This window comes from Platichthys flesus, chromosome 13, assembly GCF_949316205.1.
Source record: "Platichthys flesus chromosome 13, fPlaFle2.1, whole genome shotgun sequence".
Taxonomy (NCBI): Eukaryota; Metazoa; Chordata; class Actinopteri; order Pleuronectiformes; family Pleuronectidae; genus Platichthys; species Platichthys flesus.
The window spans coordinates 22,335,903-22,354,578 of record NC_084957.1 but is presented as its reverse complement, the minus strand read 5'-3'; the positions used below and the strand labels follow the sequence as shown (position 1 = coordinate 22,354,578).

The window sequence follows — 18,676 nt, the reverse complement described above, 5'->3', positions numbered from 1 at the left end:
GTCATTCTGACTGTAATTTTACTGGTTTAAAAAGCCATGGGCAAAAAAAGAGCAAAAGAAATGCTAAACCTATTTGCCATTTGAACACGCCACACCAAATAGGAAACAATTTTTCCTGCAACAATCTGCGTGATGGTTTGAAACACTTGCAGAGACAGTAAAAGTAAAAGTGTAGACAAAGATTGAGAAGACGTATGAAATATTGATAATTTGTCTTTCTTGGCTTATGTCTGTCAGATAGGAAAATGTAAGTATTAATTTCGTCTATAAAAAACTATAGGTGCTTCTTATAGAGGAGTAATTGAACAGTCACTATTGCTTATAGTTAGGTGAATGAAGGTGGGAGTGACAATAGCATACTACCACTAAAGGTGCTTTCAGACATCCACTGAACTCTCGGAGGGGCTGTTTGTGAGAACACAAATGTCCAAGGGCGACCTCCAGACTTTCTCCGAGCCGGCCCCTAGTAGAACTGTGAAAAATATTCGAATGAGCCAATGTGAGAAAACAGCAGATCCTCTGCAAGATTCATTGCGAGCAAGTGGTTGTGTTGATGACATTTGTAACACAACCGACATAAAAATATAAAAAAAAATATATATAAAGGATAAAAAAGCAGTACCGTACATGTAGTAGAAGACACCGCAGAAGACATCAAGAGAGCTTTCAGTGATAAGGGTTGACAACAGTTATAATGTCATGAAAACAAAACATGTGATCTCCATAGAGGAATTCATACTTTACGCCCTGCCTCTGCTGCACATCTGAGTGGAAAACCTCCTGTCGCGTTGTTCCTGTGTAAAAGGCAAACTCCGGAGAAAGTTCGGACCCAATTGACTACTCTCAGCCAGACCAAACCTGAGCTACACCACTATGTTGTAAAGAACAATTAGCAGGATCAGGATTTCTTCTGAATATAAGAAGCGACACTTGACGAAAATTATGACAGTGTCGTTCTGATGTATCAAAAATGATTAAGGGGGATTGTAAACATAGATGACTTTGGACTTTCTTTATGGAACGAAAGATATGGCACTGCCGCTTGTTTTGTGACAGGGCTGCGACAGTCAGTAGGTGCCAGCTAAACACAACTGCCCTTGCTAAGCAGGAGGCAGTGTGAGAGTTTACAACATGGCAACCACAGTGACAGTCACAAGAAAGAAGGAAACAAAACAGTGCATTTTACACTAACACCCTGTTTGAGAGTCTCTAGTATAAGTAGCTTCACTGGTTGTGGAGTTCTTGCTCCTTGAAGGCAGAGCTGTAGATATACAGAGTAAGGCAAACTTGGTTTCAGGTCATTATAATGGAGCCATATTTGCACTAAATGTTCCAAGGCCTTTACATCATCTCATTTTAAAAATACAGGGTAAATGCCATGGAGCTTTTAGTGCTAACATTTAGCAGGCAGTTCCCCAAGCTATATATGTCTATAGTTCTGCTCCATGGCAGCTTGACACATCAGCCTCAGTCAGCTTCAGTGAGTCAGGCTGTAACTTAGAGGAAGGCTTGTAATGGTAGAGACGTAGACTGAAACCAGCCAGATACCGTCAGAGCAGGCAACAACACGCCAGAGGGATGAGTGTCAGTAACACAAAGTAGGTGACTCTGTAGAGGTGAAGTGGAGAGAAGGTCACCATGGTGATGGCCAAGGGCAGAGGGAGGCAGGAAGCCAGAGGCAGTAGTTTACTGAAAAGATCATGATAAAGTTAATATTCAATTGTTACAGGATAAGGAAGATAATAAGGAATGTTTGTGTTAGTGATGGTGTGATCCTACCTGTTGTAGAGTTTCAAAGTGTTGCAGTTAATAAGCAGCATGTAAACAGTAACTAGAGGCACAATGTGTGGCCAACAAGGGTCAGGATCCAACTGGGTGGTATATCTGTGGAAAATCACAAGGTAGATTAAACAGATGATGCCATTCACCTTGTACACAACCTCACTAACCCAGGCACTTTACTTTTTCTTATATCACATGCATTTGCCATGTGATATAAACACCACTCTGGAATGATATGATTCTAATATTGTGCAACTTGAAATGACTTTGTTAGAACTGTGATGAGCCACTTTGATTGGTGGGATCATTTGGTTTCCAGCTGCTTCACTAATGAATCAGAGGTCAAGTTTAGCAACAGATAAGCACGCCTGCTGCAACGTAAGATTTGACACAGTATTTGTTAACATTTTAGGGAATCCATTCAGAAGACTGCAAACATAAAATGTGGGATTATCTAGAAATTGCAGATTAATTGATGTGGGTCAAGGGTCCACAAATCCAAGAAATCTTTTAAACTAGAGACTAGTGTGGCAGTTTTGCTCTATTACTATGCATTATAATTCTTTATAAATAAATATGTGGTATACTTCATTCATGTCATGCTAAAACTGTACCTCAGGTTGCGGATCCAGTGGATAAGTGATGGTGTACTGAGCATGACAGGTAGTGTGAAGAGTGCCGATAGGCAGAGGTGGAGCTGTAGATCATCTCTCACCTCCTCCAGTGCACATTCAGACAGCAGGGGGGTGCCGTTACACTCTTTAGACCTGCTCAAGCACTCAACGTTGACAGTGCCATTCTCAGTTTCTTCCTGCTTCCGGGGCGCCTGGATTGTGACATTGAGTGAGAATCAAAGGATTTTCCAATTAAATCCACAGGTAAAAATTGCATTCTATGTGTCTTCACTAAAATCTTCTGCAAGGTTTTGAACCCTAGCTCTGCATTTACAGAGTGTCCTCAGTACCAACACACAGTAGGTCATATAACTGGTGCTGGTTCATTAAGTAGCGTGATAAGACCAACAGTTCAAGTTGAAACTCTTACCAGATTCAGCATGTGACTCAAAGACCTCTCAGTCATTTGTAGCCTTAGCACCTGCAAATCAAAACAGAACAAGCAACATAATCAGTGCATATTGTCCAATTGCAACATTGTGATGTACTGCAATATTTGCATGTGCAGTCCCAGTTTGAATCAAACTGCTAACGCTGGTATTAAAACCGACAAACAGCGCAACTATTGGTGCTGCTTTGCGAAATCACAGGTCAGGGGCTCTCCTCCTATTTCATCACATCTTAAAACTCACCCTATAAAGGTGCAGCAAAAAAGCAGCAAAGACTGAAAATGCTCCACAGGAAATCCCGCCGATAACTGTCAGACAGAGGGCGATGAGTATCTGGGTCCGAAGCCGCAGGGTGCCACAGTCTCTAGAGACAGACGGTCTGCAGGCAAAGAGAACAAACAAAGTTAAGTCAATAGTTTAAAGAAGATATATTCATAGAAAGAGGGATGCCATTTAAAGAAAGACATGCTAATATATTATTGAGCCTTAAGACCATTCAAATACAGATACAGTACTGTCCAGCCATACCTGTGTACTGGAGCTAATATTAATGAGATCAGTCGCATAATGAGATGGAGCAGTGTGCTCCCCCAGTATGCCACAGCTGCCCCAAAAATGTACAGCAGAGGGGACAGGAGGTGGGGCCATTCTTCAGCTAGTACCACGCCATTATGAAACATTACATCAGGAGAGGATGCAGGCAGAACATCCATGGGGGGGAGGCAGAGAATGGACCAGAACTCTTGAAAGCGGCTACAGCTGAGGTAGGGGAGGGAAGATGAGGAGGATTAGCAAGAAAACATGAGAACATTCAGCTTTATCATAACGTCCATTTTAAAGACAAGAGGGTTGTGGGATACAATTGGAATCTCTGGAAAAAGCTGGTAAAGCTGTCAACGTCTGTTTCCAAGGTGAAGAATCAACTTTCGCGCTCTTCCAAAGCCTACCTGAGTAAGACGTGCAGGACATAAACGGGCAGGTTGACTTTGTGAGGCTGCAGGCCTTTGCCCACCACCTGGCTCATGTCTGCAGCTCGCCTTGACTTCAGGATGGATGACAGCTGCCCCCCACAGGCCAGCAGGAGAGTTACAGCTGTGTACACTGGTACCATAGGACCACAGAACCTCAATATCTGTCAGATAAAAAACACCAGATCTGAATCACTACTTATTCATGAAGAATAACTATTGTATGCATTGTTGCCATTTTTGTTTAAAGATGGTTTAACATGATTTAACATGAGATGCCTGGTCTGATACCCAATAGAACAGGACAAAGACACTGTAAGTGTGCAATGTAGTACCTGTCCAATCACCCTGGGTAAGGAAGTCCTTATTGACACCTGAATCAGAGGGTAAAATAATTGTTAATAAACAAAAATGTTTTTTATGATAAATAGTCATCAGGATATGTGAAAGAGAGGCTGCAGTTTTCTTACTGCAGCTTAGAGTAATACCTTGTACTGGCAATTGGGGGCAGTGTGAAGCTGAAGGAGGACATCTGACGTGTCGTCTGGGCTGCTTGTGTGGAGCATCCCTGAGATCTCGGTAACTGAGGGCACACTGGTGAACAGATCACATCAAGTCAAAACGGGAATAGAAAGTGTGTCATATAGGAGATGCCTGGAGAATGACACAAACACAACTAACCTGACTGTGGTTATAGAATCCTCTCGAAACCATGGTACCATTATTCTGTACACATTGGACAATCTATCTACAGAAAAAATACTGTAATTAGATCACATTTCAGTTTGTGCATGTGAAAATCCTTGAGTATTAAATCAGGCTTACCTTTATGTACTTTGCATTGGCTTGCAACATTTATTCTGAATGCCTGATATACCTAAAGACACAGAGGTGTTCAACAGGTGGTGACACAGTAGGAACACGGATACTGAGTCTACATTGATTAATAAAAGCTACCTGGTTAAAGTGATGAAGCTTGATGGTGTGTAGAAGTCCAGAAGAGTTGACCGTAACGTCGCTGAAAGTCAAACCTGCAGAGCCAATACTTACTGAGCTTGTGTTTCCACATGTAGCTTTGGCAATCAGCCTCATCAGTTAATGGGGACATATTATGCCACTTTTTCACAATATGACATACTTTCCTAAAGGGGCCCACATTTTACACCTTTCTGGGATTTAAATTTGAAGTATTGGTACCCTTAAGATGATATATCAGTGGTTTAAAGTCGAAAAAACTGCGGCAATGTGTATTTCCATCTCCTCTCTTCTGCCTCTCTCTAAAGCTACAGACAGAACATGCTGTTTTCGCCTGCCTCTTGAGCCCCTCCTTTGATTGGCCTACTGCACTTTGAGTGACACGCGACCAGGGCTATAACTAGTCTCATTCTGGCACATTTACTCTGTTAAACAAAGCTGAAAGTCAAGTCATTTTTGGATACAGCTTACTTATTACAAATATATTCATATTATTTAATTTAATATTCCTCACTCCTTTGGCCTGTAAACTGCTGCTAGCCCTTCTTTTACATTTAAATTGTTGCACTGTTATATGTTAATGTTACAAGGTTATATGTCATTTTTTTAATCTTGTAATGTTTATAATTGTAATGTTTAATAATTGCGTAGATGTTGCCTGCCAGGTCTCAAGAATTTCACTGCCCCAATGATGCTGATTATTGTGCTTGTGACAATAAACTTTGATTTGATTTGAAATGAATAGCTACATATTTACAGTCGGTTACAACAGAGTCAGGAAATGGGCAGGAAAGATCAGTGCAGACCCCTCTCACCCTGGACACAACCTTTTCCCACTCCTCCCCTCTGGTAGGCGCTACAAATCGCTGTTCACCAAAACCACCAGACACAAAAACAGTTTCTTCCCCCTCGCCGTCTCACTACTGAACAGTCAACCCACTCTGGCACTGTGCAATTACTCTGGATCCTTATAATAACCACTGTACAGTTACTCCCGGAATTATATTATATTATATATAATATATATTATAATTATATTTAATTATGTTTACTTGTTTCACTCTCACTGGATAATTGTAATATGCACACCTGCACTTCTTTTCTTAGACCGTCGCACTGTTCGGACTGTTTGTATTGTTTTGTTTTGTTATGTTTGTTTTTGTGATGTGTATTCTGTGTAAGCACCTGAAAGCCACTTTACCGAGTCAAATTCCCTGTTTGTGAAAACTTACTTGGCCAATAAACCTGATTCTGATTCTGATGTTTCTGAATGTCAGTTACACCGTCCTCATGTTTATTCCAGTTTTAGCAGGACAGTTGGCCAACGTAGGAGTTACGTCCCGAGTTACAGTACAGAGATTCACAACGAAGTTTAAACACGGAGTAACATCTACGTTAAGAGGAATGTGCACAAACAGATTATCTTCCTTGGATCCCTCCACGCTGCAGTGTTTATTCAGTGTTGTTTCTTGTGGTTAGCCTGTGGTAGCTAGTGAGTGACCGTTTTCATACTTTGAGGGTCCCTACTGACCCTCTTCAAGAAATTACAGATAGTAAAAGCCCAGACAATTTATTTTACAAAATATGGGCCCCTTAAGTTCTCAATAAAACTATGTTTATACTTAGGTAAGATAACTCACCGATGGACAGTACATGTGGTACTGGGACAGACAGATTCAGAGATTCTTGTCTTTGCCATTCACACTCCACCGTAAACTGAAAAAAAGATCAAATTTGTATGAGTTACATCTTCTGTTTCTGCTTCCTGGACCATTAGATGTTATGACTTAGCCTTATATACTCTATGAGCAACTTCATTTAGCTGTTTGAATCTAGATTCAAAGCATGGTGATGTTAGAATTCAGCTCAAAGAACCCCTGCCTACATACAACTATATAGACCTGCAAGCATGGCTGTAGACTTGTATGTCTTATTAGAGCCCAACTAACACTGCAAATTCTGATATGTGTATGTGGTGTTTATATTTAGGTTTATCAAACGTCATGAGTGAAATCACTAGTAAAACTTCCGATGTCCTCTGTTTACTCTATCAATCTAGCTATGGAATGTTATGAAATGCTATTTTCATTTGAGCAATATTTCACTGTTAATGTGTATCAGTTACAAACAGTAACTCTTGGTTCATTACTGCATAATCAACGGGGGGAACGGCACCTCAGTTGAAAAGTGGATGAAGGTGTTCAGTTGGTGTAAACACATGCACCGTTAGACTCTACACTATCTTCATCAACATCATCTTCCACTCAACTGACAAGCTATCAAAGTAGCTACGTGGCTAGCTAGCTGGCTAATGTATTAAATGTGTGTGATAACTGTGATAAGGGTGAGGAACATGACAGTTGTGACAGGAAAGTAAAAGAAGTGATTGATTATTCACTTTGCAGTATTTCCTCTTACCAACCACATCACCAGACTCAGTCCACAAGGAAACCACTGTGTAACTGTACTGCAGAACGAATAGTAAGAGATGCTCCGCTGCTTTAACTGTCTACCTGCTACTTAACTGACTAACTGGATACATCACATACACAGGGGAATATGATGGGTTAATTGTTTTTCAACTCTGATTGTCAACTCTCCAGCAATGTATTTCACAAAATAGTTCTAAACTCATATGAAGACACTACTCGACTCTGCAGAGAACACAACAGCTGTGATTGGCGAGAGAGAGAGAGAGAAACAAGAAGACAGGGCAAGTAGGAATGTATGATTCATCCAGATGGTAGTACCTGTTTGCCATTGAGGTTTGAGGCCGAAACAACTAGATGAGTAACTGAAGACAAATCACTGAGACTCAAAATCAGGACCTGAGGACAACAACACACAGTTAGGAGCAACCGATAGCAACTCAGACTAGACAAGACAGCATCTCAGAAGGATAATTACCTTGTATGGTGGCAGCAGCTCAGTTCCCACAGATAGATCAACAGGATGTAGACTGCAAATTACACAAACGAAGCACAACAGAAACACAAACTGTCTTCCAATGTCTTCCAACATAAACAAATTCACATTTTCTCTTGAATAAATGCAGGATGGAGAAAAGATTTTGATTGAAAACAGAGGTGGCAAAAAGAGATACATTATTCTTACCATGAACCATTCTTGTGCACACAGCCGTACACCCAGCTAGTCATCTCCTGTTGGACAACAAAAGTACATCAGAATTACATGTTTTTCTTTACTCTTGTGTTTTCATATTTGTTAAAAGACTAGCACTAACATGTTTCAGTGATACAGGACCAAACATACTGTACTTTCAACTTACACAACCAGTTTGGGCATCAACTGTAATCTGAACTTGTCTATCATATTCTATCTGGATTTTCATATAATACACCAATTAGTTTAGTTTCACTGAATGTGTGGCTTTTGGACTTCACTGTACATACAATGGCCTCAGTTTTTTCATTTTTGCACACTTTGTTGTGTTATTGATTTACCTGGACATTTTTAGACTATTAGTCTACACATAATAATCCTTAATAAAATTTAAATGTTTCAAATGTTAATCACTGAAATATCTTGTTTCAAGAAGTCTCCAAACCCATGGTTTAGTACTTTGTCTTAATTCCTTGAGCTTTCCACATCTGGACAGGTGTCAAAGAAATCTTTAAATTAATGTTTTAAATTTGTCATTAAGAGTAATTGAGTGTGATTGAGACTGATGAGTCATTTTATTAATTTAAATCAAATCTTTGAACGTGCAAAAAGTGAAAGGATCTGAGGACTTCATGAAGCCACTGTATGCATTTAAATGATTCACTGAACATCTCTGAGATGTGAGTGATTAGTCAGAATACTGAAATCACCTTAGAGAAATAAAGCATTGCAACGGCTGTAGCTCAAAACCTAAAGGGATGACAACACAACAGTGGTGAAAACTCACCAGGTTGCTGCTCCGGCAGTAGAAATGGCTGTAGGCTTTCCTGCGACTCGACAGAGCAAACATAAAATATTTCTCCTGTCCTTCCTGTAGACAGAGAGCAACACTGTGAACTACTGGAAACTTGCTGTTCTGTTCTGCATGACTTTATTTTTGTATTGAATGAGAAAATACATTCTGTAAATTGCTATGGTAAAGCAGACGATAGCACTTCAACTGGTACCTTCGGTGTGCTGTAAGCCAAACGCAGTGTGTTCACTTCACTCCATTCTTCAGGAAAATCTAGAAAAATTATAGAACAGGACTATATGGGAGAGGGCACATAATTTAACATAGTTTAATAGAGAATGTTGAGAACGTTAAGGTTGGTTCAGCTAGATGGCACACTGCAACTACAACCAGTCTTTTCAAATGTAGAGAACAAGAGTCACTCATTTCTTCACTTAACCTGCATCTTGAACTGAGCACCAATCACCAAATGAGCAGGCAAAAGAAGAGAAAAGTGCCAGGTTTCAGGAAAGTCCGATCAAAAGCCACATATCTGAGGCATGGAGGTATTCAAAGAATACAATATCAGCCCACATTTCCCCACTAAGCATGCTAGCTGTCGTAGCAGCTTTTCATCCTAAGGGCGAGCAAAGCTTAAAGTTTAGCAGCCAATTTACAAGCTTAGCTAAATATTTTTACCCGACATTCTACAATACAGTATTCCAGCACAAAGGCAAGTAATCTATTGTCACATTTTTGAAGGAATGTATGGTAGAGACAGAAATTCTTCTGTGTCCAGATAGCAAAAGCAAATTTGAATACATAAGCTTATCACGCAGAACAGTGACTGGCCGTATTGAGCAAATTGAAAAAAGACTTGGCTTGTGAGTTAAATTACAGTTTTTGTCCAGGGAGTCTATGAAAGGCACAAAGAGAGATCAGACTTATTCGACAGTGTGTCTGGCTGCATTGAGAGACTGAAGCTACTGTGGTGTAAACTGGCGACTGTGTCCACAGATGGATTCAGTTTCGGCAAGCTTGTTGGTGAGTTAAGGAGCTCAGAGGGGAGATTGGCCAATTTTTGGCATCATTGGAGAAAGCCGACCTATCCCTGAGCGACGCAGATTGGCTTTGTGATCTTGCTTTCACTGTAGACATTTTGCCACACATGAATGAGCTGAAGGTGAAGCTACAAGGGAAGGATTTGTGTGCATTAACTGTGAGCCAGGTTAACTTTGTTCTCAAGTGAAAAACAAATCATTCGCTAATTTCCACACACTGGAAGAGGCTCCTCTCCATGCAAAGGAAATACAGCAAATCACTCAACGACCAGCACAGACAATTCTGTTGTTGACTCTCTGATTTTGAAAAGACTGTGAATTCACTGCAGCTGGTGTCATGTCCCCTTTCAAATCGATTATAAGACAGCAGCACAGCAACTGCAGATGGAGCTGAATGATCTCCAGTGCAACTCTGTCTTGAAGGAGAAGTTCAACTCCCTAAAACTGGATGAATTTTGTGCCTCAATGAAACAAGACCAAGTTTCCAAACGTCAGACAGATGGCTCAAAAGATGACGGTGTTACTCAGCTCTAGGTATGTGTGTGAGCAATTGTTCAGAGTGATGACCATAAACAAAACTGGCACAGAGCCCACCTCATGGATGAACACTTGAGCCATGTCCTGCAAATAGCCTGAAACAAAATTACACTGAACTTTGATTCACTTGCTAAAAAAGGTGACCAGCAGCACTGTTCTTATTAAAGCAAGCACACGGGATGATTTACTTTCTGATTTCACATTCATATAATTTACTTTCTTAGTTAATGTTCTTCCTCATAAACTAGTATTAGTGGCCCGTCTTTAAGTTAATGTGGCCTTTAACACAGAAAGTTTGCGCACCCCTGGTCTAAAAAAACATGAACAAGATGGTGATCTGATTAAATAAATGAATGCATTGGTTTAATCCAGCCTCTTGAAGCAAGTGTTTGTCTCTGACCTAAGGTTGAGATGGAAACATCGTGATCTTCTCCCAACATCCTGACAGGATGTCTGATGAAGTGATGGTTAAGTACAGCTATTTTCTTCTCCTGGTTATCTGTGAACTAATAAGAACAAACTGATTAGTTTCACAAAAGATCAAATGAGAGATGAGAGATGAGCCATTTCATTGGCTTTGATTATAGGGTGAGTATATGACTCCAACGATTCTGAGCAAAATAAAATGTTAATTAGTGAGTGTTTGCTCTGACCTGTCTGGTTTCGGGATCAATGAGGTCGAAGAATGCCCTGACAGTGGCCAGAACAAGTTCTTTACACCTGGAGCCCAAAGAAATGCATATTGCATATGAATGACAAGAATAATATTAAAAAAAAAATTCATGATAATATATAGTCTGCCAAAATGTAACGTCATCTATTTACCAAACAATGGAGAGGTGGTCGGTTGACACCCATGTCCTGGGAACTGCAGTTGCCTTGATACAAATAATAGGACATAGAAACATAAATAGAGTAGTGCAGGATCATTCTTTGGCATCAAAGAGCATTAACTCATCTGGCATTGTGTATGACAAGGCGTTTTTTAACTGTCCTCTACAAAAGGAACTACATTTATAACCTGCTACCTTCAGTTGCTCAGTTCTTAAAAATGTCCATGGGTTCCAAAAAAAAGTTCCTGTGGTGGAAAGAGTCCCAGTAATCATAGTCATCCACAAACAAATCTTACCACCAGTGATATCTTATTGGGGTCTCCTGAAGGACATGGCAGTGACGTTAGACCAGACCGGACCTGGTAGTCACGGTAACCGCCCCCAACGGACAGGACTGTGATGTTCCTGAGTTTGTTTGCCTGGTTCAGCCACTTCTGTCTCACTGCAGAGTAGAAACCTGCAAAAAACAGGAGAAAAGATGAGGAGAAAATAACACTAGCATCCACCACATACTTTTTATATCAAAATCACATTGAACACTTCGAGTCACCACATTTATGAACAATACGGACCATACATCAGTAACAGCATTTCATTTTTTTTCTTATGATAATTCAAATGCGATTTGATGGTTAGGAAACCAACTGAATGACAGAGCAACACATTTTACTGATGAATGTCTCCTCACTAAGTATGATTGAAATAACTGCTGTCTCTGCCTCAAATGAGGACATAACTCAGAGCCAACAGTGTCAAAGTACCAGTGACTCAGCATCAGAGTTGTTCTTACCCAGCAAATATGGGTCCAGGGACAATACTGGGGCCAGGTGCGGAGAGGCCTGAGTAATGATCAGGCTGACCAGATTAGTGTTGAAGCGGGGCAAAGTGAACAACGCCCGGGCCACTACCCCTCCCATGGAGTGGCCCACAAGCACCACACTCTGGGGAGGAGTCTTCAGATTCTGGCAAGTCCAGAAAAAAAGAAGACATTTAAAACCGTCACCAAAGTAGATTACTTTAATACATTACATAGTGTTAACTACATTTTGATTACACACTTTAGTGTTCGCATCTTAGCAATTTGTAGACTTTTTTTTATAACTGCTCAATATTTTGATGACAGCACATCGTACAGTTTGAAAAGTTGAACTAAATGCCAACACATGTAAATTTAGAGGGTGATTGAATATGATATGTATCGCTGGCAGTCAAATATAACACACAAGCAACAAGTAACCCTCTCTGCAATTAAATTATATTTTAGGCCGGACCTTGTACAGCCTTAAGATGGCTTTAATGCTCTCATGCAGGAAGTGTGTCTGCTGGAGCAAACTGCCACCGTAAAGCGCAACCAGCTCTTCATTGAAGTCCACGGTGAAAACATTGAAGTGGAGACCTCCCTCCAAGTTTTCAGCCTTCCTGAGGGCCACCGAACCCAGGGAGCGAGCTACAGCAACAGAGAAAAAGATGTCTGTTGGTGTTGAATAGTAACAATAATAATAATATATATATGTATATATGTATATATATATACACACAGCTCAAAAAATGTGGGAAAACTTTATCATCACAGTATAACAGCAAGTCACTTAAGATTCAGGGATATCAATCACGGAGGCCATACACAGTGCTGAGTCACATTAAGAGTTACCGTGATGACGTTTATGCAAGTTGGATCAGCTTGTGATTAAAATGTTTTACTTTTAAATTGAGTCCAGCCCTCAATGGGTTGATGATTTTGGGTTCCATTATCAGTTGTGACATCAATTTGTTCTCAACAAATTTTACAATCAGTAAAGATTTTCAACTTCAATAATTAATTCATCAAGATCTGATGTGTGATTAAAGTGTTCCCTTAATTGTTTTGAACAATTAATATACACCGTTTAAAAAGATTAAGGGAAAACAAAAGTAAACTTTACCCACTGAATTAGAGTAACACAAAACATTCATTAATCCTGTTTCATATAAGATGCTTGAAAATTGCCAAGCCGCTTATTTTACAAATGTTCATGTCAATATGTTTTCAGTGTGGTGCAGAATTTCTATGGACAGGACTAACGTTGCATTGAAATAACCGATGTCAATGTGCTGACTCATTGTGTATTGATCAATAGATCAATCTGTCACATTGGTCCTGCAGTCAGATGGGTCAATATTATAATGTTGGTTGATAACGGTTGTTCAAATAATAATGTGATTTGAAATGTGTGTAACTGAAATAACTTTGGTTGACGTAGCAAGTGCTTCCCAATTCCCAAGGGAAGATTTTTTAGCCCTCGCTCTTGTGGCTCCATTTTTAGGTTTTTGACAGCCTTGGCAAAAGTCTAAAATGACCTTTTCATAGCCTCAGATCAAGGGTTTGTGTCTGTACTCGTCCTGTTAGATCTCAATGCAATTTCTTACTACAGACACTAGAACAGCCAATTGGTATTGAAGGAACCGCCCTAACCTGGCTTAAATTCTATTTATCAGATGATTCCAATTTGTGCAAATTAATTACGAGTCATCTGTGCGCACCAAAGTTAACCACTGTGTTCCTCGGTGTTCTCTGCACTGCCCAAATTTATTCACCTTATATATTCTTTAATTCACACCAACTATACCATTATTGTCAAACACTTACGGAAATTAATTTCTCATTGCTGCTCCTTCATCTCTGTCAGACATTTTCTTTAAACATTGACACACTTTTCTATAATGTTACCAACTGTTTCTTCTAATTAATATTGTAAATACTCCTATTTTGCTGATGTTCTCAGTTACCAATGCATCTACTGTATGTCTGTCCGTCCTAGGAGAGGGATCCCTCACACGTGTCTCTCTCTGAGGTTTCTATGTTTTTTTCCCTGTAAATAAGGATTCTGGTAGTTTTTCCTTACTCTAGTTGAGGGTTAAGAACAGAGGTTATTGCACCATGTTAGGCCTCATGACACAATTTGTGATTCGTGAATATGGGCAATATTAATAAACTATGATGATTGATTGATTGACTGACTGTTGATAATATCACCTCAAATCAGACTCTATAAGATTAAGAGCATGTAATGCAAGTGAGGCTCACAAATAACTCTAAAAAATAAAATTTGTAGTTGTAATGTCTCATTCTTTGTAAACCTGTAATATAAGCCAGCATGAGAAATTCAAGTTTTCTCACGGAGATTTGAATTGATGTGTGTGGATCAGCGGTGAAGTTTATAAAAATCCTTAAAAGCTTAAAAAACATAGCCAAATCCAATTGGAGCCATACAGAGTGTACTTACAAATGAGACTAACACAAGATTTTAAAAAAGAACTGTAAAATGATTGAAAAAGCCAGTTTTCCATGATTGATGAATGATTTAATGTTTATGTAAAAGTTCTCAAGTCCCACATACCATCACATCCAGACTGTAGAAACTTGACTGTGTGGTATGTAGAGCTAACACATCTACTGTCTTGGAGGCTGAAATCTTGTATTTAAAATCAATGTGGTCACCAGTCAGGTAGAGACCAATCAACAATAAACTATAATGTCCTCAAACAACCTCAGCATGTCAATTCATTGACAAAGAGGGTCACCATGATTCAGATTTTATTTTTCAAAGATTTAAATGTAAATACTGAAAAGTGACTCGAGACAATCTTCAATATACTGTAGCTGCAACTGACTTTGTGCACTAACCTTGTTTGTAACTGCCAGCATTTCCAGGCAGGAAGAGCACAGGGGCGCCCGTGAGTTTAAGCCCTTGGGTCTCCTGGGCGTATAGACCCTCTCCATAAAGGTAGAGCCCATACGCTGGGTACAGTCGGGCCACACGTCGAGGAAGGGTCACACGCTGTGAAAGGATTAGAAGTTCCAAAATTACATTAAAACAGATACAATTCATTAACCTGTCCAACCTGTTAACACTTTTCATATTTGTGTTGCACATGTTTAAAATACTTCCCTGAGTTATTTACTTCATAGAACTAATTTAAGATTAATGGCACGTAATATGATGGCAACAACCTCCTGTGAGGTCAGATCACATCTGATCTGTTATAGTTGGTTCTTCATCCGACCAAGAAATGTACTGTGTAATTGTACATCTGCACAGATATTAAAAAGAAAATTCTGACATTTGCTCAACCGAATATTCTATATGAGATTTGCTGTCACCTTTAAGCTGAAAAAATGAAAATTTGATATTGGTCTTTTCACCTTAAACACTTTTATTCCCCTGTAAAGCAGACAAGAAATAAAACCTGTTCAAAGTATTTTGAATAATAGCGCTTATTACTGTTTATAAGATCTATCAAATTTGGTTAACACCTCTGCAGTGTTTTCCCCACCTTGATTCAAATATCATACTTGATACCCGTTGTAGGTTATTGTATTTTTTTCTCCCTGTAAAAATGTATTTATTTTCGTAGTTCTTCCTTACTCTAGTCGAGGGTTAGGGGCAGAGGATGTTGCACCTTGTTTAACCCTATGAGACAAATTTTGATTTGGGCAATACTTTTTGTCATAATATTAAGTTAATTAGCTATAATATGCAATATTTCATATCACTTACTTCTATAAAATTATCGTTATTACAACCTGTCACTTTGGCATTGTTCTACTGTCTCAGGTTACGTACTTATTTTATGTTATATTATTTTAATTTCTAATGTTGCTATTAGGCACTGCTCCCATACACACACACACCTTATATGTCCTTTAATATTTATTTTCACTTATATTCTTTATACTTAAACTATTGTTTTAATCTCTGTACTCTATTACATATTGTGTTAGGGTAATCTTGATCAAGCAGGCGAAATAATATCTTATTTTATCTGTGATAATGAGCTATACAAAAACAATTTGATTGATAACAATACCAGCATTGCTTCATAATTTGCTCTCTGTCCTGCAGGCATCACAGACAATAACACTGACTGTACAGACCATGTCCATCAACCACATAAACAAGGCAAGATAACATTTTCAGAAATGTGGGGCTCATTTTCTCTCCCTCATAATGTCCTGTTTGATGTCTATACCTACATGGCATTACTGATCTAAACAAACAACCTGCTAAGAGGATTGGAAGATCGGGATGTGATCTTTGTTTTTTTTAACTAGGCTAGTACCGGCAAATCTACTAAGCGTGTAAACAGGTGCAGGTGTAAACAGAAACCTGTCCGTCAGATAACGTAGGCAGGTTTCGATTCAGGAAGTGGCTTTAAACGCATCTCAATGTGATCATTTATATCGTCTGTTCAGAGTGGAACAAAAAAAACAAAAACGGAACCATTTAGCCAGCTGTGTTCCACACGAGCTCATATCTGGCCTGTTTTCGAAGTATGTGGGGTACAAACCCGAGCCTGTGTACTCACCCTGTACTCTGGGTATTCAAACATGTAGGTCATACTGCATCTGTTCTCCTCGAAGCCAGTCAGCAGCTCTCGCAGGCCGACGGCAAGGAGCCCCAGAGCGACACCGTAGCAGACCACAGAGGCGACTTTCATGGTTCCCTCCTTCCTCCGGCTTTCGCATTTCAGTCAGTCTTCATGCTTCAGCAGACGAACCCACTGGTCTGTCTGTCTGTCTGCCTTACTCACTGTCTGTCTGTCTGACTGTCTAACTGACTGATGGTCTGTCTGTCACTCTCTCCGGCTCAGCCCCATACAGGAACTACTCGCTGAACAATCCTTAATGATTGGCGGATAGCCCGGCCAATGGGAGAAGAGAACTGAGCAAATTGACCAATACGAGAGCAAACAGTGAGTGACGCAACATGTTCAAGGAATTGATAAACGTAGGCTCTTTTAATTTGATTAATTTATGATCGTTTCTCTTTTCTAAACAGACACAGTTTTGTTAAAGGATGAGGTCACCCAAAAATGAAAATCCACTCATCATCCACTCCCCACTATGCTGATGGAGGGGTGGGTGAAGTGTTTTAGTCCACAAAATACTTCTGGACTCTCTGGGTTTAACAGTTTTGCAGCCAAATTCAATATATTTGAACTAACCGTCTTCAAATATAGACCATAATGGAGAAGAAACAGAATTCTGCTCAACAATTCCGATTACCTGCCATTGTTCACTTTGTTCCTTATTCTGTTATTTCCGCTATAACAGTGTTAATCTGTGATCTACATAATGGTCTTGTTCTTGAGTCTGAAATCGATTACTTTGGCCTCCACCCACCTACTTAGGGAAAACCACATTGTTTTCCTCATTATGGTAAATGTTCTTTATTTGGGATCTAATAAGATCCCAAATAAAGAGTAGTAAAATTGCTTGTGCATTTCAACAGATTGCACGTTATTGCGTAAATGATAACAGGTGCAAACATGGTAGAGGCAGTAGATTTTAAATGAGGGTTTTGTGTGCATTACTGGTTTCTGCCATGGAGCATTATGGACAGCCGAGTGATTGCAAGCGCAAAGCGAAATTGAATGCCAGGCAATTGGTGTTGTTAGTGGAAGAGGCAAACAAACATGTTGTTCAGGTACAGCAAAGAATTAACAATATAACTCAAAGAAACGTGATATGGGAGAGTATCTGCAAGGGTAAAACAAAAAGAACAATCGATGAAATTAAGAGAAGATGGCAGGACATAAGAAGTACAAAAGAAAAAAATAGCTCATAATAAAACCTTGGCAAATAAAACAGGTGGGTATCGGGTGGAAGAGATGCCCCTGATTTGAGATGCAACACTGACGATTAGCACCTAACTCTCATACGTTATATAGACGCAGTCACAATCGCAGCAACTATTTTCAGGCTTTGTGAATCATAATGCATGTTCTAATTAATGAGTATTTGCATCTACTAGAAACGCCTGATATTGCATATTCATCAAGGCAAATGTATTAAATGGACAGCACGTGTTATTCCATCCGCAATATACAGTGCGCACCGTTAGTGGATCAGCTTGCATGTATTTCGTGAGTGAAATCAAGTTTGCACACGTTTGTACACACGCAAACTTTTGGTAGATAAGGCCATAGATGAGGATAGAACATCCCATCATGTCCTTTGTTCACCTACCTTTTGAGACATTACATTACATTACATGTCATTTAGCTGACGCTTTTGTCCAAAGCGACTTACATTTTTAGAACACTCAGCATTTATGAGGGTCCATTTTAGGGGTTCAGTATCTTGCCAAGGACACTTAGGCATGCAGATGGGAAAGAGTGGGACATAACCAGAAGTGACTAAAAATGAAAAAAGCAGACAGAAAAAGAGAAACCAGCTCGCCTAACAGCCTCAAGAGTCTGATGAAGACAGTGGGTGAATATGACCACCCACCTATCTAGGGGAAACCATGGCCTTTTCCTCATTACAATAGTTTCTTACTGAGGAAACAACATTACATCACTCTCATGATTCTTTATCCCCCTTTTCAAGGATGTAACACATGCCTTTATACTATTTGTGTGGTGTCATCCAAGCCCCATCAACATTTACACCATGTATTTGCTTAAATGTACGCTGCTATTTTCCAACAGTGTTTTCCCCTGAAATTCCAAAAACACTTAACCCAGCCCTCAATCTGTACATGAGTGAATTTTCCACTTTGGGTGAACTATCCCTTAAA

The 18,676-nt window shown here is 39.6% G+C and overlaps 1 protein-coding gene across 1 annotated transcript; it reads right to left on the bottom strand.

Annotated features, from left to right (window-relative positions):
• Nucleotides 1-325: 325 nt before the first annotated feature.
• pgap1 (post-GPI attachment to proteins inositol deacylase 1) lies at nt 326-16,753 on the bottom strand. The gene is made up of 27 exons (XM_062402326.1): nt 16,461-16,753; nt 14,779-14,932; nt 12,386-12,561; nt 11,905-12,076; nt 11,411-11,571; nt 11,107-11,159; nt 10,935-11,001; nt 10,682-10,787; nt 8,919-8,977; nt 8,699-8,782; nt 7,903-7,949; nt 7,696-7,747; nt 7,539-7,616; nt 6,429-6,504; nt 4,771-4,844; nt 4,639-4,690; nt 4,495-4,561; nt 4,302-4,407; nt 4,149-4,187; nt 3,793-3,977; nt 3,374-3,604; nt 3,089-3,224; nt 2,827-2,877; nt 2,397-2,608; nt 1,780-1,884; nt 628-1,689; nt 326-472 (listed from the first exon to the last, which is right to left on the bottom strand). The coding sequence occupies exons 1-26, from the start codon at nt 16,590-16,592 to the stop codon at nt 1,551-1,553; spliced, it is 2,814 nt and encodes a 937-aa protein (XP_062258310.1). The 5' UTR covers nt 16,593-16,753; the 3' UTR covers nt 326-472; nt 628-1,550.
• Nucleotides 16,754-18,676: the final 1,923 nt, after the last annotated feature.